Source organism: Rhinopithecus bieti, unplaced genomic scaffold (genome assembly GCF_001698545.2).
Source record: "Rhinopithecus bieti isolate Rb0 unplaced genomic scaffold, ASM169854v2 scaffold_11380, whole genome shotgun sequence".
NCBI lineage: Eukaryota > Metazoa > Chordata > Mammalia > Primates > Cercopithecidae > Rhinopithecus > Rhinopithecus bieti.
In genome coordinates, this window is record NW_016807225.1 from 2583844 (window position 1) to 2607288 (window position 23445).

A 23445-nucleotide genomic window follows, 5' to 3' on the forward strand; every position below is an offset into this window, starting at 1 on the left:
CAGACTGCTGTGCTAGCAATGAGGAAGGCTCCGTGGCCGTGGGACCCTCCCGGCCAGGTGTGGGATACAATCTCCTAGTGTGCCCGTTTGCTCAAAGCGCAGTATTGGGGTGGGAGTCACCCGATTTTCCGGGTGTTGTGTGTCTCAGTTCCCCTGGCTAGGAAAAGGGACTCCCTTCCCCCTTGTGCTTCCCAGGTGAGGCGATGCCTCGCCCTGCTTCAGCTCTCGCTGGTCGGGCTGCAGCAGCTGACCAGCACCGATTGTCCGGCACTCCCTAGCGAGATGACCCCAATACCTCAGTTGAAAATGCAGAAATCACCGGTGTTCTGTGTTGCTCGCACTGGGAGTTGGAGACTGAAGCTGTTCCTATTCGGCCATCTTGCTCCACCCCCGAAATATCTGTTATTTATTTTAAAACATTTTAAGAGATGGGATCTATGTTGCCCAGGCTGGCCTCAAACTCCTGGGCTCAAGCAGCCCTCCCACCTCAGTTTCCCACAGTGCTGGACTACAGGCATATGCCACTGTGCCCAGCTCATTAACCCCATTTTAAAGCAGACTAAGGGAAAGAAAGGAAACCTTACCTAAGGTCACACAACTAATAAATGGCAGCACCAGGGTTTGAATATGGATCTTGACCTCAGAGCTCTTGTTCTTAACCTCCAGACTCTAACAAATGGTACAACTCTCAGATACACTGGCGTCTCCTTCCACAGGTAGGTATATTAATGTCAGCTTCCAGATTTGTAATATAAAGCGCCTAGAATGATTGATGGGCTGCTTAATACAATTTCATTAAGGAAGGAAAGAAGAAAGATACCTATTTTGAAGAATACCTCTAGTGTTTTTTCCTCCTTCATAAACTTGATATGTGAAATTTGCAATTTGGCCTTTATTTTGGCCCTGGAGGTTTGAAGCATGAAACCCTTTCTTGTCAGAGAGCACTCCTGCTTTTACCCTCCAGGAGGGATGCCTCTTCTCCAACATAAATCTGTTTTCCATGCAGTTATGCTTGAGTTCTTTAATGGAAAATCAGTTCATATGTTACACTTCACACTCGACTTAGTCCATTTCACCGTATGTGAATGTTTAGAATCCATTATGCAGTAGGAATCGTATGTTACATATAACTAGTTTCTAGAATTATCTTTGCTCAGAGAATTACTTGGTTGGCTAGTGAAGGCTGCTCCTTTGAACTTACAATATCCAGTGGGTGGGAAAACTCCAGAATGATTTCCCTGAATCATCCATGGACATCCATTCAGCAATGACATTAAGCAGATCTTTGGGCACCTGTAAGGAAACCTAGTGGTTCCTAATAAAATCACATCCAGGCTCTTTGAGGTGGTCTGTGCAAGGAACGCTGTCACTTAGGAAGGGGCTGATCACTTTCTTACACTTGTAGGGACACGTGATTGGTGACCAATTCCAAAGGATGAGGTTCGTGAATATTAGAGAATAGACATGAGGATCCAAGGTCAGGGCCCCTTCCCAGTAGACAGTCTCCTTTCATCACCAGCCTTGGAGATTAGATTTTATTGAGGAAAGCCAGCAGCTTTTCATCCAATGCCTCCTGTGGCCTGTATTGCTCTAGATGCAAGAGTTAATGATGAATGAGACAGTCCTTGCCCTTCAGGAGCTTCTGATCCAGTAAGGAAATGCCCTTCCTTCTCTTCCTTTCAGTCTTTTATAGACAACTTTCAGGAGACGTGTCTCTATGTATATTTCTCAGCATTCAGGAGACGTGTCTCTCTCTATGTATATTTCTCAGCATTCAGCCTCCCTTGCTTCATCCATGGTATGTGTTGCTTATTCTTTCCTTGGGAAGATGCATGCTCTCCTCCAGACCTCTGATGCCTAGGGATAGAAGACAAGCATTTTCTCCATCCATTCATGCTTTAGCCTTTCTAGAAAAGAGAAGAGAAAAATAGAAGAGAGGCCGGGTACAGTGGCTCATGCTTGTAATCTCAGCACTTTGGGAGGCTGAGGTGGGTGGATCATGTAAGGTCAGGAGTTTGAGACCAACCTGGCCAACATGGTGAAATCTTGTCTCTACTAAAAATTAAAACAATTAGTCTTGTGTGGTGGTGCACACCTGTAATCCAAGCTACTCGGGAGGCTGAGGCAGGAAAATCACTTGAACCTGGGAGGTGGAGGTTGCAGTGAGCCGAGGTTACACTACTGCACTCACCACTGCACTCCAGCCTGGGAGAAAGAGTGAGACTCCGTCTCAAAAAAAAAAGAAGAGAAAAGGAGCTTTGAAGATTAGATGTGTTTTCGGAATGAGAAATGGAGAGTGAGTGACATTAGAGGTGGCTTTGGGATCTATTGCTTAACAAGAATGTACTACCTGGGGACTATTTGCAAACCATGACCAGGCTACCAGCTCAGACTCCGCTAGAAGCCAGGCAAATAATGTAAACCCGTAAAACAGAAAAGTGTAAAATAAAGGATGATGGGGCCTGTGGTGAACCCAGAGAGGAGATGGCTGGCATAGCTTAAAAGCTTTTGATTTCATGTTTTTAAAAATGACAGAAATAATTTTTAAAAACACTTTGTAAACAGAACAAAATGTATCTGCAAGTTGGATTAGACTTTTAGGAGCTGATTTGCAAATCCTTCACCAGACCTTGTGAGGTCACTGCTCTGAAGGAGCACAAAACTTTGTTGGGGGGACAAGGCATAAAAGGTAAAAGGCACTGCGAAAAGTTCCATAGCTGAGACAACAGGTGAGTGGATAGGAAAGGCAGCAAATGGTCATTCCTGTGTTTGTGGTTTACATTACTAATGGCCGTGAGTTCAGAAGAGGAACTGGTCCCTGAGGGCTGAGAGCACTTCAGGAGAAAGGAAGAGTGTGTGGTGGGTCCTGAAGGATGGATAAGAGTTGACTAGCTAGGCCAGTACGGTGGCTCATGCCTGTAATCCCAGCACTTTAGGAGGCCAAGACAGGCAGATCACGAGGTCAGGAGATCGAGACCATCCTGGCTAACACGGTGAAACCCCATCTCTACTAAAAATACAAAAAAATTAGCCTGGCATGGCGGGTGCCTGTAGTCCCAGCTACTCGAGAGGCTGAGGGAGGGGAATGGTGTGAACCCGGGGGGTGGAGCTTGCAGTGAGCCGAGATTGTGCCACTGCATTCCAGCCTGGGCAACAGAGTGAGACTCATCTCAAAAAAAAAAGAAAAGAAAAGAAAAGAAAAGAAAGAGTTGACCAGCTAGAGAAGAATGCAAAAGGCCTTCCAAGGAAAGATGTCTGGCATAAGAGACTCCACATGGAGAATGAATAAGGAATTCTTAGTACCCAGAAGAGAAGCTGATTCTGCAGAGATAGGTCTTGATTCTGGTCCTTTCCCAACTATAGATACTCGTCCTTCCCACATAGATTGCCTTTGATTAAGTTATGAAGATTGCCACTCACCTGATTTGCTGATTCTAGGTGGAATTACCCACAACTATAGCTGACACAATGCTTCAGGGAAGGGGGGATTCATGATTCTGGAAAATAGCTAGAGAATGATGGACAGCCAGAGTCCCAAATGATCTCACGGTCCCCAAATTGTAGGATGGCAAAACTGCTCTGTCTTACTGAGATGACCATCCTTCAGTGGCATAATCATCCATTCTTGCTCTTGGAATCAAGTTTACCAGCTTGCCCTAAGGCCTTTAGACTTCTTCTGTCATGGAAAGTTGTATGGTGTTAGAGAAAGAACATCAGACCTGGAGTAGGCTTGAACTCAGTCTCTACAAGTGACTTTGGGCAAGTCATGAGTTCATTTATTTGTTTGTTCATTTACAACCCCTTGTTGAATATTTCTGAGTGTGATTGTGATGCATGGGGCTAAGCATGGGGATGCGATGATGATCCGAACATTCATTGTCCTTGCCCTCATCCAGTTTACAATCTATTCAGGAAAACAGGGCTTAAACAAATAGTCACGCAGCAAAATAAGAAAGGACAAACTGTAACTGAGTCCCCTGAAGAATGAGTGCACTGGGTGCTATGAGAGAAATACCTGAGACTGGGCAATTTATAAAGAAAAAGATGCTCAACTGGCTCATGGTTCTGCAGGCTGTACAGGAAACACAGCACCATCTGCTTCTGGGGAGCCCTCAGGAAGCTTCCACTCATGGCAGAAGGCAAAGGGGGAGCAGGCACGTCACGTGGCGAAAGCAGGAGCAAGAGAGAGAGGGAGGGGAGGCGCCACACACTTTTAAACAACCATAACTTGTTCACTGTCTCAAGGACAGCACCAAGGGAGTGGAGACTTGATTTGGACTGGGGGATGAGGGAAAGCCACTCTGGAGAAATGACCTTTAAACTTCAACTTGGGGGCAGAGTAGAGTTGTCAGAAAAGGAGGGTGTGAAGTCAGGGGCCAGGGAGGAGACTCCTAGAGAGGAGAGGGGAGGAGACAGCAAGTGCAAAGTGATGTCCCCTCTCTAACCTCTTCCAGGCCTTCGTAGTCTCTTCCAGCTCTACAACCCAGTTCTCAGGAAGTCAACTCTGGACAGAAAGTGAGACTGAACATAGGCATTAAGAGGCACACTGACAGGAGCATCGTTTAAAAAAGATGAAGAACGTTCAGGTGGAATAACCTCTGAATATGCAATTAGATATGGACTCAACTTTCAAAAGTTAATCTCAGAGCTAAATTCAAGTTACAAAAGACTTTGTGAGCTCCAAAATATGTCCTTAAACAGTAGAAAGTCTCTGAAAACAGGAGCCTAAGAAAGGGACTCAGTCTTGTGTTTAACCATTGCCCTTTAGCAGAGCCCAAGACTGAGTGGAGTTGTAGCTCCCTCTTGGGAACCTGGGCATGCCTCGCCCCCACTGGAGAGGGCCATGCTCCTTTGCATCCTGAGGTCCAGTTTTGGCAGAATTGAATACCTCAAAACCTTAGGAATAATAAATCCTCCTGGCTAACCAAAAAGTGTTTAATTCCTAAAGGACAAGCTGGGTTGAGCCACTTCTAGCCAGGGGTGATTGAAGACTTAATTCTGCAAGTGTAGCGATCTGGATGATCTGAAAGTGCTGAGTTTAAGGGTAATTGCTCAATTTTCCATCCATGTCAACAGGGAAAACAGGTAAAAGTGGCTGAACACAGCCAGGCAATAAGGCTGGAAGAGATGTGAGATGCTAGACTGTCAATGGAATTAGAAAAATGCTATCTGTAGAGGACTGTTGTCCCACTCTCTCTGCCTCTTCCCGTTCATCTGTCTCTGGGCTTTCTAACTCTCTTTTGGACTCTCTCTCATTTTCTGCTTAATTTTTTCACCATATCCTTCATCCCTTCTTCTTCAAACAGCAGAGTCACTCTGAGCCTAAACAGCTTTGTCACAGAGAGAAAGTAGAAAGAACTCCTTAAGAACTGATCAGTGGAAACCCTGATGCTTCAACTCCACTCTCACTTAGTAAGAACATTTCATTATGTTGGCATTGCTTCCTTAGGCTTCATATAGCATATGAGACTTCCTAGGTGGTTCCTAAACCTGGTTCCTTGGCCTCCCTAATTTTTAAAAAATGATTGTAACTACTTGATATCATTTGGATATGTGTCCCTGCCCAAATCTCAAGTTGAATTGTAATCCCCAGTATTGGAGGTGGGGCCTAGTGGGAGGTGACTGGATTATGGGGCTGGCTTTCCCATGAATGGTTTGGCACCATCCCCTTGGCACTGTCCTCATGCTAGTGAGTGAGTTCTGGTTGTTTAAGTGTATGGTGCCTCCCCATCCCTCCCTCTTGCTCTTGCTTTCTCCATGTGACGTGTCTGCTCCCCCTTCACTTTCTGCCATGATTGGAAGCTTCCTGAGGCCTCCCCAGAAGCATAGGCCGCTGTTTCCTACACAGCCTGTAGAACCATGAGCCAATTAAACCTCTTTTCTTTACAAATTACCCAGTTTCAAGTATTTTTTTATAGCAATGCAAAAATTACCTAACACACTACTTCTGATGTTTTATCAAATAACACTCCTTAAACTCAATTTGTTTTCCTAAGTTCAGAGTTACTAGGACTAGACATTAAGGGCTTTCTTGGTCTTCCTAACCTTTCCTAACACATGCGCGTGTAGGAACTCCACATCCATAGGGGGAACGGGGAACGGGGAACAGGGACCGGGTGAGGTGGATTGGTGCTTACTGGTCGAAGGACTAAGCTGCCCTCTCTTTTGTCTCAGTGCTTTGTTAGATGTTGGTCTGTTTACAAGATATTGAGTAAGAAATTTGAAAAGTCATTCTTTGAGGAAATAATATTGGTAATTACTGTTTGTGTTTACCGTGAGCCAGGCACTATGCCGACTGCTCTGCCTGCCGTACTTCAGTTAATCCTCATAGTTCTAAGGAGACACAGTGGTTATCGCCGTCTTACAGAGGAGGAAACCAAAACTTTGTGAAGTTAAAAAACTCATCGAGGTCACGTGGCTAATAAGCAGTGATGTGCTCTCCAGGTGCAGGGAGAGGTCCTGATTGGTAGTGTGTGCCAAGTCTGTGGTGTAAATACTCCCGCCATGATTGATTTCCAGCTCCCAGCATGACATCACTGATTCCAGAGGTGGGAAGAGATGGGCAGCAGCACCATCACACGGTCTTTACTTCCTCTGTACAGGTACACAATAGGCACACATAGCCTCAAGAGCACAGATAATAGGAACATGTAGTAAAATTCAAGAAGTGGTGAGTTTCGAATATTTATTACCTTTCTTTTTAATATAATCTCCTTAGTTATAAGAATGTATAATTTCATCTTTAATGATGTTTCTGTTTGACAACCTGCAGGCAAAATTCCTAAGAATTTAGCAAGTGGCTCTTTGGGGCCAGGGCGAGCTGCTCCAGCATACCACAGCTGGGAAGTGGTGGCACTGGGACTCGGACGTGGTCTTTGTGTCTCCTAACCCTCCTGCTCACAGCCCTACTTATGCAGGAAGCCTGTCTCCACCCATTTTCTAGCCGCCTGTTGCACATTGGCTCCCCCATCCTGATCCTCAGCTTTACTTCTTGGCCATGTCTTCAGTTCTGTTGCTCCTATCATTGTCAAGTCTTGTCTACAGCAGGGCCTGGGCTGGATAGAGACAAGCACAAGAGACCAGGTCTTTAAAGCTCTCGTGACATGAAGCAGAATCTTCAGGTTTGACCATTCCTGTCTTTTTTCCGTCAAATCCATGGAGATTACTTTTACATGATGAGTTCAAGAGTGCCTGTGCTAAATCCTTCAGAGGGGAGAACCTATTTTAGGACTGGAGGAGTTTCACTGGGCTTGTACAGATTGCAGTGTGAGTATTGGAGAGTTTGAGAGGTTTGGTGAGAACTGAAATTCCACAGAGCACCACTGGGCCATAAGTCTTGATCAGACCTCCTGTGGCATTGGCAGGGCTAGGCCAGAGTCCCTAATTGTGCCCTGAAATGTCTTGGTCACATAAGACTTCCCGAACATACCATCATAAACATCCCTACTCAAAACACGGTTGACAGTAGTAATATCTCTGGGATTCCATTTTCCTTGTTATGTGAGCAGCTTGCTTGCATGCATCTGAAGAGGTAGAATGCGAAGAATGAAAACGGAAGTCTTGTGATGCGCACGCGTGCATGTTTTAAACGAAGCAGGTTGTATTAACCTTCCTCCAGGAACACAGAGAGAAAGCTCTGTCAGCATTCTGTCATGCTATAGTCTGTTAGGGGGGATTGTGATTAATAGCAAATCATCCAGCATTGAGCACTGACAAAAGTAAAAGAGAGTTAAATCTCCCCAAAATCATTATCAAGATCAGGATTTGTATGCTGTACCTCCTTGGATTCTGTCCCCGTTTAATACAGAAGACAGGATCAGGATAGGACAAAGCCAATCCCATTTAGTTTTGTGTGATTGTCCCAGAGGTGACTGTACGTGGTGTTTCAGCTTTCAGGAAGAGGCACGAGCACTTCTCCACCTCCACACAGTTGTGACAGGAGCGGGTGAATGAGGATGCAAGCAGGAGAGCGGCCTTAGATTGATGAGGACCACTGCCCAGGGAGATCTTAGACTGCTTTGATTTTTATCTGACCCGAAAGAAAGAGAGGCTCAGTATTCTAGGGTGTCTGTTTCCAGTGACAGGGACTATATAAAGAAAAGGCACCATATTCTCTGCAATGGAAAAAGATAGGTGTAGTTGTAGAATTGCTCCCAGTAGTCTTTGTAACCCAGAACACAGCAGGTTGTGGCCTGGGATGACTGGTGACTGTCTGTGCTCTCCTGAATAGAAGGCTGTGGTTCATTTCTCTGTTTGAAGACTGGCAGCTAGCTGTTGCCTAGGTGAGATGGGAAGGGACAAGCATGTTTGTGCATCTGAGGTTGGACTTAGGATGTCACTTGGCCCTCAGTTGGAGAAGTCTTTTCCTTCTGACACATCACACATGAGATAAGTTTCTAAAGGAGGACTTGAGGCACCAAAACCTACATAGGGCAGAAATCTGGGGAAGAGGTAATAGGGAATCCTCTGACCCTTGCAAGAGGCAAACTTCATGGCCAAGTGACGCATCTTCCTTTTGTGCTTTAGGTTCTGTCAGTTTTCTGAACATTCAGAGATGTCCAGTGTGTGTGTGCACATGTGCACACATCTCTCTGTGTGTGTACTTGTCTATACACACACGCAGGAGGACACCAATGTGATTCCTGAGTCCACAAGTGTAGTTGACGGACTAGGTTTACCTAAAAGACCCTTTAAGAGAAAGCTCTTGAAAGATGATTACAGAATTGAGACACCATCATTTAAAAGTGCCCGAGGCGAACTCCTTTGAAAATTGCAGCAGCGGAGGGACAGAGAAAGAGCCCCGCCGCCCTTGATTGTTGCGCTGCTCCCTCAGGACCCGTCCTCCCCCTCCCCCTCTGTTTCTCATCTGATAAGAGAGTGAGCAGCAGTAAGACTCCTCAACTGTCTTATGAAAATTCGATTCCGAGTGGCTGTGATCAAAACCAGCTGGCTGTCACCAGCAGTGGCCTTGCGCGGAGGGAGCCGCTCAGAAGCGTTCTGTATGTGGGGGTGTCACGAGTGGCACCGATCAAAGGAGCATTTTTTTAATAAATATATATAAGGAAAATATAAAACCTAAGGATTTAGAATAAAAGCAGTGTAGTTTGTCTTGTTTTTCTCAGTGTAACATGAAGAGGATGAAATAGAATCAGATATGCCTGGTTTCTAATGTTCTTCCACTGGCGGCTCTGAGAAGGTACTCTCTGTCACATTAATACCAGATCACTCATCTTGGGCCTTATTGAAGAGAGTGGAGAGTTCCTCGGCTTCCATTCCTTCTAGCCACTTTATTTCTTCATCACGTTTAAAGTCCTTTACCCCTCCTTGTCCTTAACACATCTCCACAGATGAAAGCTGGGGCCTGCACGAGGCTCTGAGAGATCTACTGCAGGACTCGGTTCTTCGTTTCCTTCAATTGACAGTAACCAGCGGGGCAATACTCCCTAAAGGTCACCGGGGCAGATGGCCCCAGGGTCCTCTTCAGAATGGGGTCATTTGAGACTGCTGGGCTCTTCCCTGTAGAGAGTCCCCTTAGGGCCCTGCCTGACTCTTAGGCCTGTAAGGCTGAATCCTGGCTGCTGCCACCTTGCATTGCCAAAACTGATTCTTGTATAACCTTCAATGGACCTGGGTGGGATGATAGGAACATTGTTGACTGGGAGGTGACACTCGTGGCTCCTTCAGAAAAATGCTAACATCCCTCTGTGGGCAACATGAGGTCCAGCCAAGTCAACATGCTTACAAACCCCCTTCTCTGCTGAAGATACAGCCAGATCCCAACTGTGCTGAGGCCTGGCTGACCTCAGAAACCAAACTCAGTCCAAACCTCCCTCCCCACCCCATTGTCAGCCAAGAGAGCCGTCACGGCTTGAGGGGCTGTGAGGAGCAATCATCTATTTTGATCTTCCTCCTCTTAAGGTCTGTGATCCTTTTTTCCCCGGCAGTATCCGGAGAGATTCAGTTTGGAGGAGCACGGAGGCATTTCAACGTATGGGCACCCCAAACTGGCACTGCAGAACAAGGCCTCCTCTCCCTGCCTCCCCATTGCACGCCTCCTCAGGGACCTGCTCGTGCATGGCTCCTGACTATACGCCCCGCTGTGTCTGCAGGACCAGCGCATGCTGCGTGCGGTCAGTCCTGTTCCATAGCTTTTGCAGCATGGCTCCGTAGCCACTGTTGCAGTTTTCAGACTCTTTCTCTCCTACCTGCCAGTAACGAGCACAGCCCTGGACCCAGCTCTAATCAGGTGAAATCACAAGGGACACGTCTTCATAAAGCAGACCTGCCAGAGACCTGAGACCTGTTTGTGCCCCTTGTCCCCTGATTCGAGAAGTACAGGGGACTGCGCAGGAGCTCCTCTGAGACTGCCTCTTTCCCTTGTTCCTTTGGGTGTTTGAAGCCTGTTGCCTCCTGCTTTCCCTTTTCTTTTCCCTTTTAAAAAATTCTCAATTTTTTCACTTAGAAAAAAAATTATTTATACGATTGAGATCCACTAATTAAAGCCATTTTCTGGTATTTGGTTACTGGAGCGTTTGATGTCTCTCTGACAAGACCATGAAATGCACGGAGTGTCCACAGGGACAGAATTTGCTGAACACGGCTCTTTGTAAATGAGGGGACATAGTGTCGCAGCAGCTCATGAATATGAAACGCCCATGATGCCACCTCAGTGGACTTGGGAACACAGATGAATCCTGTCATGTGCTAAATGAGACCAATTTCTTTCACTTAACTTCATCTTCAATCAGACCTTCTTCCATTTGCCTGTTTAAAATTCCCCATACGTGATGCAGAAGGTAACAGCATTCAGTAAAACAAAGTTTTGCAGCTGCAGAGAAAAATTATAATGATCTCTGGTTTTAAGTTGTCATCTCCTAAAAACATGGGCATTGTTTTCTTCCACTTGAGAGTTCTGAGTGTCTGTTGACTTTGGGCATAGAATCAGGGGTTTGTCTGGACTGCTCTTATTGGGGTGTCCTTAAGCAGCATGTCCAGATCGCTTTCATGTGGATTGGTTGTTGAACTTGGCTGGGTATGGTGGATGTGAGCCCTGAACAGCCTGTGAGTGCTCTGCAGTGGCCAGGGCACTGAGTGGGAAAGAAGTTTGGGAAGAAATTGCGTGTATCCAAACAGAGCATTTGCCTTTGGAAGCTCATTGAGTAAATGAAGTGGGCGGGGTGGTGTCATCATTAAGCACCCTAAGGAAGCTGGAAAGCTGAGCCAACCATTTGTATTGTTTGCTCAGATGTCAAGGTGAGAAAGTGCTGGAGTTCAGAAGAGACTCTGTAGTTCTATAGAAGCCCTTCTGAACACAACCAGGGAATCCTACTCAGAAATCCCCAAGCAAGAAAAGTAGCAAAGAGTAGACCCTAAAGGGTTACTGAGAGAAGAAGCTCCCTGCCTGAAACATCTCTGCCTGGGTGGGACCCAGGGGCCAGATTGGGGTGTCTCCTTTGTTCTCTCCTTCCTGCTGGAGTTAGATTTATACTCCAGGTGAAGAGCTGGGTAGTGCTTGGGGTATACTCATTGCAAGCTGAGTCCAATCTAAGAAGTCACTTTCTGTTCTAGCAGTACCCAAACAGGCAAACAACAGCTGGATCTGAACGTCTTGTGCATGCTATCACAAAACGCATCACAGAGATTTGGGGCTGGCTTCATTGGAAGAGGCAGGTAGGCTTTTGACTGTCAGGCCATGGGAACTGAAAAGGATCCTTCTGGGACTCTGCTAGGTAATTAGCATTTTAGTGTGCACATGTGATGATATTGTCCATGATGAATGTATTTCAGGGCAAATGGCAGTTGCCCTCACATCCAACAGCTCACATCTTTGAAACCAGTTGTAAATGATCTATTGGTGTTCCATAAGTTTCTATTTATTTAGGCAGCACCCATTTATTTCTGTGGTATCATCTGCTGAATGATTTATTGGGTAGATGTGTTGGGTGTCAGCAGACTAGTGTTCTAGTATCAAAATGGGTTTCCCATTTGGCGATCTCTCTTTTTCAAATAGATTTGTACTGCTGTTGCTGTGCATTCATAAGCCTCTGTTGGGTGCTTCCAGAATGTGGAGATTGGTGAAGAGCAGTGTGACCCAGCCTCAGGATGGACGCCAAATGGACCATATTGGACCAAGTTTGAATGACTCTTCCTCTGAAACTTTGTCTCCACGCATCCATTATTTCTTAGATATGCACAAGCCTTTCCCAGGGAGCCTTGCAGCTCTGAAGGAAGCCAAAGCCTTTGCTATGATGTTATCAAATCCAGGAAGTAGCCAAGGATTACTCTTTGTTCTTGTGAGATGAATCCTACTCAGGCAGCTTTAGGACTCAGTAGCAACTCTAATTGGAACAATGTAGAGAAGTAGAGAAGGTTGACATGGCTCTTCCGTGTGTGTCAGTTCCTGACCTGAGGAGCATCTGTTGAATGCAGTTCTATTCAGTTGTTCCTGATTCTTCCAATCCTTGGAATGCACAGATGCTGGGTTGTGGCTTTGCTTTCAGCTAGTTCATCATCCAGGGGGCAGACTTGGGGCAAATGTCATGGATTCTACCTCCTGCAAGGTAATGAGAGCTACCCCGTGGCCACGAATAAAGTATTATGGAAGGATAAAGTAGGAAGCTCTTATTTCTGCTTGTTAGATTCAGAAGTGATCCACTAAGGAAGGAACATGCATTTTCTATCCTGCTTAGTCCCTCTGGGTTTTCCTCCATCATGCCTTGGAAGGGGTCTGGCGTAGCCCAACCACAACGTCCCGCCTTCCGTTTCTCCAGTGTTGCCAGTTACTTCTCACTGCCAAGCACCTTTGCACATGTTCCCCGCCTAGCCGAATCCTGCTTCTCCTTCAGTTTCAGCTGCCCTGTCCTCAATGCAGAAATACCTTCCTTCTTTAACTCCTCAACCCTAACCCTACTAACCCTAATCCCATACCCACAAATTAAATCCTCTCTGGACTGGATTAAATGCATTGTGGAGCAATGTTCAATAGAATATTAGAAGGTCATTTAAAATAAGTAAAAGACTTCTATCTATTGATAAGGAAAAATACAAGCAAGGTGCAGAGCAGTGTCTGTGTAGTGTGATCCCATTTGTGAGCATTTGTAAAAGGACATACGTGCTGTGTTATTCGTGAATTCTTTTCAATAAATAAATGTGAAAAAATTGTTAACAGTGATTACTTCTAGGGAGATGACTGGGTCTCGCAGAAGGGACATTTTTCATTTTAAACCTTTCTATCACATTTGAATTGATTACTACCTATGTTACTTTTGTTTTAGAAAAATAATTAGGTTTCCCTGTTGCTTTCTGTCATGAAATCCAGTTGGTTTCCTTCTTTGTGTGTATTTTAATTTGTAAGCAGTGCCTTTCTTTGTGTTTACTAGCTGCAACCAGACTGGTGCCCCATGAAGACAGGGACCATGTCTCTTTTATTTGCTGTTGTTACTGGCATGGCACCTTTCACATAGTGGGTGTTCCATCAGTATCCTTGAATGAGTGAATGAATGAACAAGCAGACAAATGGAGTTTCCTCACAGCGTGGCTGACCAGGCCCCACGTGGGGCAGAGAAGCAGGTTGAACAGCTGTGAGATAGCCAATGTCGAGGTAGGGAGCGGAGCACAAGGCAAGGAAGGAGTCTTGCGTTTAAGCGTCAGAGCTGGGGCAGGGAGCAGCGCAGCCGTGTGAGGGTGGCACTGCCTGCCAGGGAAGCTGGGGATACTGGCTCCCATGGTACTGGGGGTGTCACAGCCCTCTAGCCTCACCTTCCCCTCCTCGGGCTGGTCAAGGTGCCTGGCCGCCTCCTCCTCCTTGGGGCTAGTTTAATAAGATAGGGTTGGTGGAGACGGAGTCTCTGGGACTCTGGTGTGGTGCCTTTTTTTCATTCTGCCCCATTTAGCCTTGTAGGGAAGTAGCGAGTCGGGGTGTATGGTAAGGGAGAGGACTTAGCGTATCTCTAGTTATTGGAATCGAGAGAAAGACCCCAGAAGAGAGAACATTAAGTTTCACAGGACATTAAGTGAAAGCTGTCTTGAACATGGGCAGCTGTCTCACCCCTTCACTATAGGAGGAGGGGTCTTTGAAGGCATTTCACTTTTGAGAAGAAAGCCTGTGTGGGGCGTGGCAGGGCTCAGGCATCACAGCCATATTGAAGTCCATTACTCATAGTTTCACCCCATGCAAGCTGCTTAATCTTGCTTAGCCTCAGTGTTCTCTTCTGAAAAATTGCCATCACTGGCAGGGGAAAATGAAGGTGGAGCCATATAGTTTCTCTACATATGTAATATTATAATATCGGTTAAGTCCATAAGAATAGTTATTGACTATTATATACTGATCACAGTGCTAGTATTGTATAAAGATCATTGCATTTAATACTTACAGCAACTGACTGGGTGGGCGTGAGTCTGATCTTCATTTTATTGATGAAGAAATTGAGGCCTAGAGAGAAAAAGTCACACAACTAGTAGGTGGTGGAACCAGAGTTTGGAGCTGACCCTCCTTCCTCCAGAGCCTGCCTCTTAACCATGGAGCAGGAGTTCTACATAGCACACCCCTGACCTCATTGCAGCTGTTCATGTTCTTCTCGGTATTAGCAAAATTGAAGAAAAGGAAAATAAAGTAAACATAATTTTTGGAATTTTTTAAATGGTAGTTGCTTTTCAACAGTACCAGAACTGAATCCTGTCTTCCTCATATTGTCTCTGTTAAAATCGTGCGTTTTGCATGTCAGACTTTACAACCTGAATCAGGCTGCATCCCCAGTCCGCCTTTGCAAGTCGTCACTGTCTCTTACTGGAGGCAGGCCAGATCACTGCTCAGAGGTAATGTTGTGAAGAAGCTGGTTTCTTAAGGCTGTTTTCTTTTTTTCTGTGTTCGTTCATGGTATATGTGAGAGTAGGGGAGCGGGGAGGAGGGAAGGAGATAAAGAGAAAAAAAATTCCCCAGAACATATTATGCGCTCATGAGCACTTGCCTGTGATTGTAAATCAGAAACTGTAAAATTCTGAAGTTCTTTGAAGTTTGCCCAAAACCTGCTCTGCAAACACCTGTTCTGCTGGGGGCCGGAGTTGGATGGCCTGCCTCTGCTGCGATGGCTCAAGCTGTCACTGCACAAGAATGTTCCAGCTTGCCTTGGCCTGGCTGTCATCGCTGGCTCTGTCCCACTCAGGCGGTTCACCGGGTTCTGCTGGGCACCAGGCTTCCAATTAGAGAGAAATCCCACTGTGTGGCCAGCCCCACCAGTGCCGCTCTGAGCGGCCCCTTTGCCAAGGCCTGAGCTGACCTCTGATCTGTCACAGATGGGCCAGCCCCACACACTTTGTGCACATTTGGAGGAGGGGGTTGGGGAAGAAGAGGGACGCCTGTGGGGAGTGAGAGTGGACATCGGGCAGAAGTGCAATTCCTCAGAGCCCCAAGACGCTGGGCAGAGTTGACAGGACCCAAATGCTAAAGTTGTGGAGGGAAAGAGGAGTTTGGGAAGACCCTGTCCTGAGCCCTAAACTCAGCACGGGGCATTTTCTTACCAACTTCTGAATATTCATCTCAGGCTGGACTCTGCACCCGAGGAGAGCCAGGCGCACTCCAAAACTGTCACACTGCCGATGGTGCATGGCACAGCCAGCTTCCTCCCTATCCCTCCACAGGGCCTGTGCAGTCTTACCAGCCTGGGGCACGGCATTCTCAGCAGCCTGCACAATGGACTGTATTAATCACACAGAACGGGAGGGAAAAAGAAAGCTAAATTTCTATTAGCATAAGAAACAGAATCTTAGAGCATTCCATCTCCAATTCTCTAGCAGAATAGAGAGATATAATCTAAGCTCTGAACAGCTTCTTTCTAGATATAAGACTTGCTGAATGTGGTTCATTATTTGGGGGGTGGTGAATGTATCTCTTCTTTATTTTCCCTATCACCAATTTCTTTTATTTTATCCCTTTTCACTCTTTTTATCCCTTGTTTTCTCTGCCTGTCTCTTTCTGTTGAATTTTCTCTGTCTCTGTCTCTCCCTTGCATGCTCTCTTTTTCCAGGTACAACATCTGTGCCTCCACAGTCGGAAGTCATAATAAAGACACCAGGCTTGGAACTGACATTTCCATCCTCTGGCATTGCTTGACTAGAGTGATCGAAAAGTCTAAATCATGAATTGCCTGAAAGTGGCAAAAAGGTCTTCTCAGCTGCACTTGAAACGATTTTGCACCTCTTGTAAAACTAAGATTGAATTCAATCCATGAAAGCAGAAATGAAAGATGTCTTCACCAGTCTCTCTTTGGGATTTTTCCTTCTTTCCGTGTTTATAGTTGCTTTGGGAATTCCAGGACTGTCTCACCCCACCAGGCCTTTTTTCTTGCACCATCTCTCTCTTCTCCCCCACCCCTGACTGTTTAAAACAAAATCTCTTAACCAGTCAGTGATACTCATTTGGAAAAGGAAATGTTTCTTTAGGGTGTTAAGTTGACCTAAGAGAACATGGACAATTTTTGGTCACTTAAGCAAGTTGCCACAATTAAGGGATGGACTGGTTTCCCAGTTTCTCTATTTGCATGATTTTGTTGGACTAGTGAAAGAAATGGCCTCATGTCTCCTCTTACATTGTCTGGAGAGTTCAGAGATGGAAAATCTTGAGAGAGCAAGAAAAGCATGATCGTAGAATCAACATCACTGATTACATTAGCTCTGGTGAATGGAGACCTGGATCCCAGGGAGTCAGCCTATGTCATTAGGTAGAAGACGCCCTTGAGATGCAGGCTGAGGGCCCTGATGGTTGCACTCCGGGGCTAATGCACATAGAGATCTGGGTCATGAGGAGTGGCACTCACTGCGACATCCGCTTTGTGACACTGCACATTCTCAGTTCCTCTGTCCCTGACCATGCCAGGCTCACTTGTCAGTTCCTCTTCTTTCCTCTCCTCTAATAAGCCCTTTGTTACATTTATTTCTTTACATTTCTCCTTGGAGATCCACTACAGTGCCTCCTAACCTGTCACATGCATCAGAATCACCAAGGAACGCCTGGGGAAAAAAAATCCGGATGCTTGAGCCTTACCCAGGAGGTTCTACCTCAGCAGGTTCTGGAGTGAGGCCTGGGATTCAGACATCACTGAAACACCACCTTTGATCCTACCCCGAGTTTGTATCTGAGTGTCCTTCCTGCCCCAGCCCACAGCCCCATGGCTGGTGTGTTGAAGGGGAATGAGTAAGAGAAGCAGGCACAATCACTGTGAGTTCTGCAGACAGTGTTGCTTCTGCCTCTCCTTGCAGATACTCCTATCATTCCGGATCTGGAGGAAGTACAGGAAGAAGACTTTGTTTTGCAAGTGGCAGCCCCTCCCAGGTAGGTTAAATCGGATATGATTGGGGAAGCAAAGAACACGTAATTAATACACTCCAGATATCATCTGCAGTGGACCTTTGATGCCCCCAATGTCAATCTGGATCTTTCTGGTGTTGGACTCCATCCAGGGTTCCCATTTTGTTAAGACATTTTATTCCCATTCTGGTCATCCCCAGCTGTGTACAAGGCTCTGGGGACGGTGGCCCAGCAGCACTCCTGGAATGGGTCCTGCCTGGGGTTCCCTCCTCTCGCTCTGTCTTTCCTTCAGCATCCAGATAAAGCGGGTGATGACCTACCGTGACCTGGACAATGACCTCATGAAGTACTCAGCCATTCAGACGTTGGTGAGTAGAACAACTTCTGCATAGAGAAGCAGGCCCCAAGCAACGGGCTCCAATCCGTAGAGATTTCTCAGTTCCTCCCAAGCTGTACAGCACCTCCACCAGTCCCTGAGGCTGGCTGCCTGGTACCCATACCTCTGCTGCAGGTTTTATCCTCGTTCATCTCACAGCAACCCTGGACCCAACATATTCCAGTGTTTCTCAGTGCCAGGCGCCCACCTGGCTGCCCACTTGGCACCTGATGGCACCCCACTTCCCTCTGTCCCTGTGGACATGCTGCTGTCACGCTCTGCCCTCCTGGTATGGTCCTTTGCCCCAAATCATGCCCAGCATGTAGGAAGCATAGCCTTCCCTCATTTCTCAGTGGGCATGTGGTTTATTCATGATTTTACTCTCTTGTGAAGGCGTTCCTGCAGGTCTCAGTTTGGGAAGTTCTGATACACAAAAACTGATCCTGAATTTGTGAGAAAGAATTGACTGAAAGCCCTCAAGGTACTCAGCCTGACCTTTTTTGTTTGCATTCACAGGATGGGGAGATCGACCTGAAACTCCTCACCAAAGTGCTGGCGCCAGAGCACGAAGTCCGGGAGGTACAGTGGTAGCAGCAGTTCCCCGGTCTCTCAGCTCTGGCATTCCCATAACCAGCCGACTCCCGGGCTGGCCTGTGCCTCCCTGAGGCCTGGATGGGAGGGAGGAGTCAGCTAAAGTTGAGGGAAAAGGCCTTTCTTTGTCTTACCCAGCGAAACCCTTCTTGGCAGGATGACGTCGGCTGGGACTGGGACCATCTGTTCACTGAGGTGTCCTCAGAGGTCCTCACTGAGTGGGACCCACTGCAGACGGAGAAGGAGGATGCTACGGGGCAGGCCAGGCACACCTGAGCCTGTCACCCGTGCTCTAGACATGAAGAAATGCAGTGAGCTGAAAGCTAAAGAAGCTTGCAAGCAGCTCTAAATTTTTACCTGGAATATTTTGTAATAAAAATATTTATATTCAGTCAACCACATTGGATAATTCAATTGCAATAAATTGCTTTATTCTGTGCCATCTCCTCCATTTCTTTCCAGTCCCTTCTTGGAAAAATGTATCACAAGTGAAGGAGAACTTTTAAACCAGCTGATAGGAACTCGAAACTCGGGGCCTTGTTGCGGAGCACGTGGAAGAGTTTGATTCAGGAGAGGGAGTGGGTACTTCTGCTGAAAGTTGCTCACTTCTCGGAAGGTTGCAAACAGTTGCCCGCTGGGGTTCTGGGGCGGGGCCTCCCTTCCCATGGGTGCTCTGGGCCCTTTGTTTGTGACCTTAGTGATGCAGCATTGCCACCTGCATCATAGGCTTCCAGGCAGCTGCTGCAGCAGCAGGAGGAGGCAGCGGGACGGATAAGGAGACCCGTTCTTCACTTGCATCAGGGTTTGGTGGCTGTTGTGAAACATTCTCCTTTCTCCCCTCTTCCTGCAACCCATGCCTTGAGCTCCAAAAGCTTCTGCAGGTTCCCAGAGCCTCATTTCTGATTCTCATGGGAAGGGGCCAACCAGCAGCCCTGAGAATTCCATGGAAGCCCTCTCTTACGGAGCCTGGGCCTCCCTTCTCCTTATCGTTTCAGATACGTGGCAGCCATCTCCACTGCTGCGAGTATTATAACCGCCTGGTTCCAAGATGTGCTGAGATCAGGAGCAGAGTCCCACCCTTCTCCTAAACAGAGATGTCTTTTGTTTTTGTTTTTCTCTTTTCCTCCCTGAGACTTTATCTGAGGACAGAGCCCCTTCACTGCCCGCTTCTCTTGGATGCCGCTTTGGGTTAGGCTGGCAGCAGCTAACTAAGGCCCACTCCCCAGCCATAGGGAGCGCTGAGTGCATCTCTTATCCTGCCTGGAAAGCTCTTCATTAAAATTCAGAAAAACAAAGAGGCTCAACACATCAAAAACCCACTGGGGGGTTATTTTTGTGTGACTACGGTGCCCTTCCCCGGCGAGCCACATGGCTCCGGAACAGGCAGAGTGAATGCTTGTCTGTTAATTATAAACTCGGGGATTTAGTGGCTTTAGGGTTCCATTTCCTCCTTTTCCAGAGTCACACTTTTAGCCCAGGCAGCCCCTCTTTGGAATAATTCCCATGGCCACTGAAAAGTTTCTATCCAGGCTAGTTTTGCTTGAGTCTACATCATTCTGAAACCCAAAGGAGAAAGGCTGTATTTCTACGCCCTTAATTACTGGAAATCCAACTGCCTCAGGACTCTGATAACCTTGGAGGTCTCCAGCCAACCTGAGCAGGTGGCTAGGGGCTGACTTCCTTTCTCCCTTTATTTTACAACAACAGCAGCAACGAGATCTAACATGGAGCTCTCACTGCATGCCAGGTGCTGGGCTCAGCACATAGGAGTGATCAGGTTTCATCCTCACAGCCTCCCAGTGAAGCAGAGGCTGTGTTTATCCCATTTTACAGATGAGGAAACTGAGGCTCAGAGAGGTTAAGAGATCACCCAAGATTATCCAGCTGAGTGGGAGAGCTGGAATTCCAAGTTCTGATGCCACAGCGCCTTAACACCTGTGTTTCTGTTACCCTTGCTGCCTTCAGCTTGGGAAAGTAATCCAGTTTATAGCAGACAGAATTACAAGTTCATCGGGAGAAAGAAGTCCACTGCCACCCCCCTCCCCAGCCCCCACTCTTGTCTGTGGAGTGACCACAGAGCATTGGGCTTCTGTCAGTCCCCTCTTGTGAAGCCCGGCAGCATGGGTGAGCTCAAGAGTCCTGGCCCCAGGGCGGTGGGACCTGGGTAGGAGCAGCTCTGTGTTGAGCAAATTGAGCTCAGACAAATCAGGTCCAGGCCACATGTGACTAAGTCTCCTTTCACTTGTCCTGTGCCCTGGCCACGTCCTGTCTGGGCGTTTTCCTTTACCTAGCATTTGCATATCATGTCTTCAGGGTGCCAGAGAAATGGGATGTTCCAGAATCTACAACCCCCCCAGTTCTCATCTGACATGGAAAATACCTGCCTTAGGTTACATCTAGCGGTGTCATATACTTGACTTCAGAGAGCGTTTCAGGAAGGTGGCCCAAGAGAGCAATGAGAATCAGCAAGCATCCATAGGTAGCAGCAATATGGTTTTGTGCAGGCATGGGGGAGCATGAAGTGAAGAAGTGCTGCCATTTCTCTGCCATACATGGCTTGTTAACCAGTTCCTTACCAGTTTCTCCTAGACTAGCTCAAGTCACCTCTGAGCAGGCTTGGGTAGCCCAGCTGGTCTCTGACAAAATCTCCCCTGGTGTCTTTGGCATTGGATGGTCACTGCAGAGATGCCGTTCACAGGCTGGGCTGTGATGGGGAAGTTCATTACTTTGTGAAATAATTGATTGCCATTTCCTTCAGGCCAAGCTCTGGTCTAGGCACTCCAGATACAGAACTAGACAGGTAAAACTCCCTTCCCTTATAGAGCTTGCATTCTGGAAGGGGAGATGGATAAATAAAGTAAAATAGATAGTGTCTCAGGTGGTAAGAGATACTATAGAGAAAAATGAAGCCGGCACAGGGAAGGGAGTGCTGGGGAGGTGGGTTGTGATTTTTTAGTAGGGCAATCAGGGGAGGCCTCCCTGAGAAGGGAGCATTTGGGCACACACCTGACAAGGTGAAGGAAGGAGTGAGACTGGTGCCCAGGGAACAGCGCTCTCAGTAGCAGGAACAGTATTTGCAAAAACCAGGAGGAAGGCATGTGCCTGACCTGTTGGAGGAGTGGCTGGAAGTCAAGGTGCCTGGGGTGGGAGTAACAAGGAAAGAGATGATTCTTTGGCTTACTCTGCCCAAGGCCCGGCTTGTCACAGAAAAGGCCTCTGGGTGTCTGGGGTCCCCTCCCTCCTGTGATGACAGCATTCTCAGGCTTCCTTGGGCTTGACAGGCAGACTATGGAAAACTTTCCTCAAACTACTGCATGGCCTCTTCATGCCTTGGCCTGGAAAAGGCGGAACTATTGATGCTGCATTGCAGGAGAGGAGAGTAATGAGCTCTGTCTGTCAGAGACCAGAGGTTAGGAGTCTGCTGCCAGCTCCCTGCCAGGAAGGAGGGTGTGCCCACTGCACCAGACAATCAGAGAGGCACTATAAGGCCCCTGCACAGAGTGCTCCCTGGAAACCCAGCTCCCAGTGAAGAGCTCAAGCCAGAAATTCATCCAGGCCAGAAACTGAAGCTTAGGTCATCTCTATCCTTGACTAGTGACTCATCTTTGCTAAACCCCAGGACACTCCAGACGGGCTTTTATAACGACATGCTCCCATTGGAAACTGATGCCACCGCCTGTTCAGTGTTGCTTGATCAAAATGTGTTACTTGCACAAATGAAGGTCTTCCTGCTTAGTAGGTAAGGATGCTTCTGGGCTCATTGCTGCCGGAGACCTGCATGCAAGGTGCTGTTTACTGCAGAGAGATATGGAAGCGTAGACTCTGCCTTGCTTGACCAAGCAGCACCATGCTTTTCTCCTTGAGGTCAAAGAGTCAATGGGGAAAAGGGTAGGTAGAGGGAATAGGAGTAAGTAACAGTGGCAAAGAGCACAGGTTCTAGAATCAGGCAGAATGGGGCCCCAGTCCCAGCTCTGCCATGTAGCTGTGGGCCCTGGAGCAAGCTACTTTCCCTTTCTGATCCTGTGTTTTCTTTTCTTTTTTTTTTTAAGATGGAGTCTCGCTCTGTCGCCCAGGCTGAAGTGCAGTGGCCGGATCTCAGCTCACTGCAAGCTCCACCTCCCGGGTTTACGCCATTCTCCTGCCTCAGCCTCCCGAGTAACTGGGACTACAGGTGCTCGCCACCATGCCCGGCTAGTTTTTTGTATTTTTTTAGTAGAGACGAGGTTTCACCGTGTACGCCAGGATGGTCTCGATCTCCTGACCTCGTGATCCGCCCGTCTCGGCCTTCCAAAGTGCTGGGATTACAGGCTTGCTCTGATCCTGTTTTCTAATCTGGAAAATGGGATGATATTAGTATTGTCTTGTTGGGATTGTGGCGCCCAGTAAAAGCCAGCTGCTGTCATTGGATTTGAGAACTGGATAAAATCGAAAAGTTAACATAGGAAAAGTGACAGTTTATGGCAACAGTGTCTGCAGTTTGCTAGGGGGTATCACCTTCATCTCCCCTCATGAATCACTTCTCAGCCATGGATGGAAAGATGGCTTGGCACCAGGTTTTGTTTTGTTTTGTTATTTGTAACAGCTTTATTTAGATAAAATTTGTGTGCCACAAAATTAAAAGTATACAATTGAAGGTGTACAATTTAGTGATTTTTAGGAAATGTATGGGTTTCTGCAGCCATCACCATAATCCTATTCTAGAACATTTTCCTCATCCTACAGAATTCCCTCGTGTCCATTTACGGTTAATTCCTGCTGTCATTCCCAGCCCTGGGCAACTGCTCTGTGGCCCCACTAGTTTGCTGATTCTGGACAGTCCCGAGTAGCTGGAATTACAGGCGTGTGCCACCATGCCCAGCTAATTTTTGTATTTTTAGTAGAGACAGGATTTCACCATATTAGCCAGGCTGGTCTCGAACTCCTGAGCTCAAGTGATCCGCCTGCCTCGACCCCACAAAGTGCTGGGATTACAGGCGTGAGCACGGCGCCCGGCTGCAGAGATGTTTTCATTCCGCCTCGGTGGATTCCTAGGAATTAAATTGCTGGGTCATATGGTATGTTTACATTTAACTTTTAAGAAACTGCCAAACTGTTTTTCAGGGCCTCAGTTCTTTAGGATATCAGGGTTAAGTAAGTACTTTTTTCTTGTTTCCTGTCCTTAATTTTTTCAAAG

The 23445-nt window shown here is 47.1% G+C and overlaps 1 protein-coding gene across 2 annotated transcripts in view; it reads left to right on the forward strand.

The window, feature by feature from the left end:
* The window catches only part of IFT43 (intraflagellar transport 43), a 106969-nt gene extending 87922 nt beyond the window's left edge, over window positions 1–19047 (forward strand). The window contains exons 6-10 of one of the 2 annotated variants that reach the window (XR_001887072.1): window positions 17257–17329; window positions 17598–17673; window positions 18198–18260; window positions 18429–18607; window positions 18735–19047. Coding sequence is in view for 1 of the 2 variants with exons in the window: in XM_017880569.1 (XP_017736058.1) it covers window positions 17257–17329; window positions 17598–17673; window positions 18198–18260; window positions 18429–18548 (332 nt within the window). In the remaining variant the exon portion in view is untranslated. The other variant, XM_017880569.1, reaches the window with a different exon arrangement.
* The last annotated feature ends 4398 nt before the right edge of the window (window positions 19048–23445 follow it).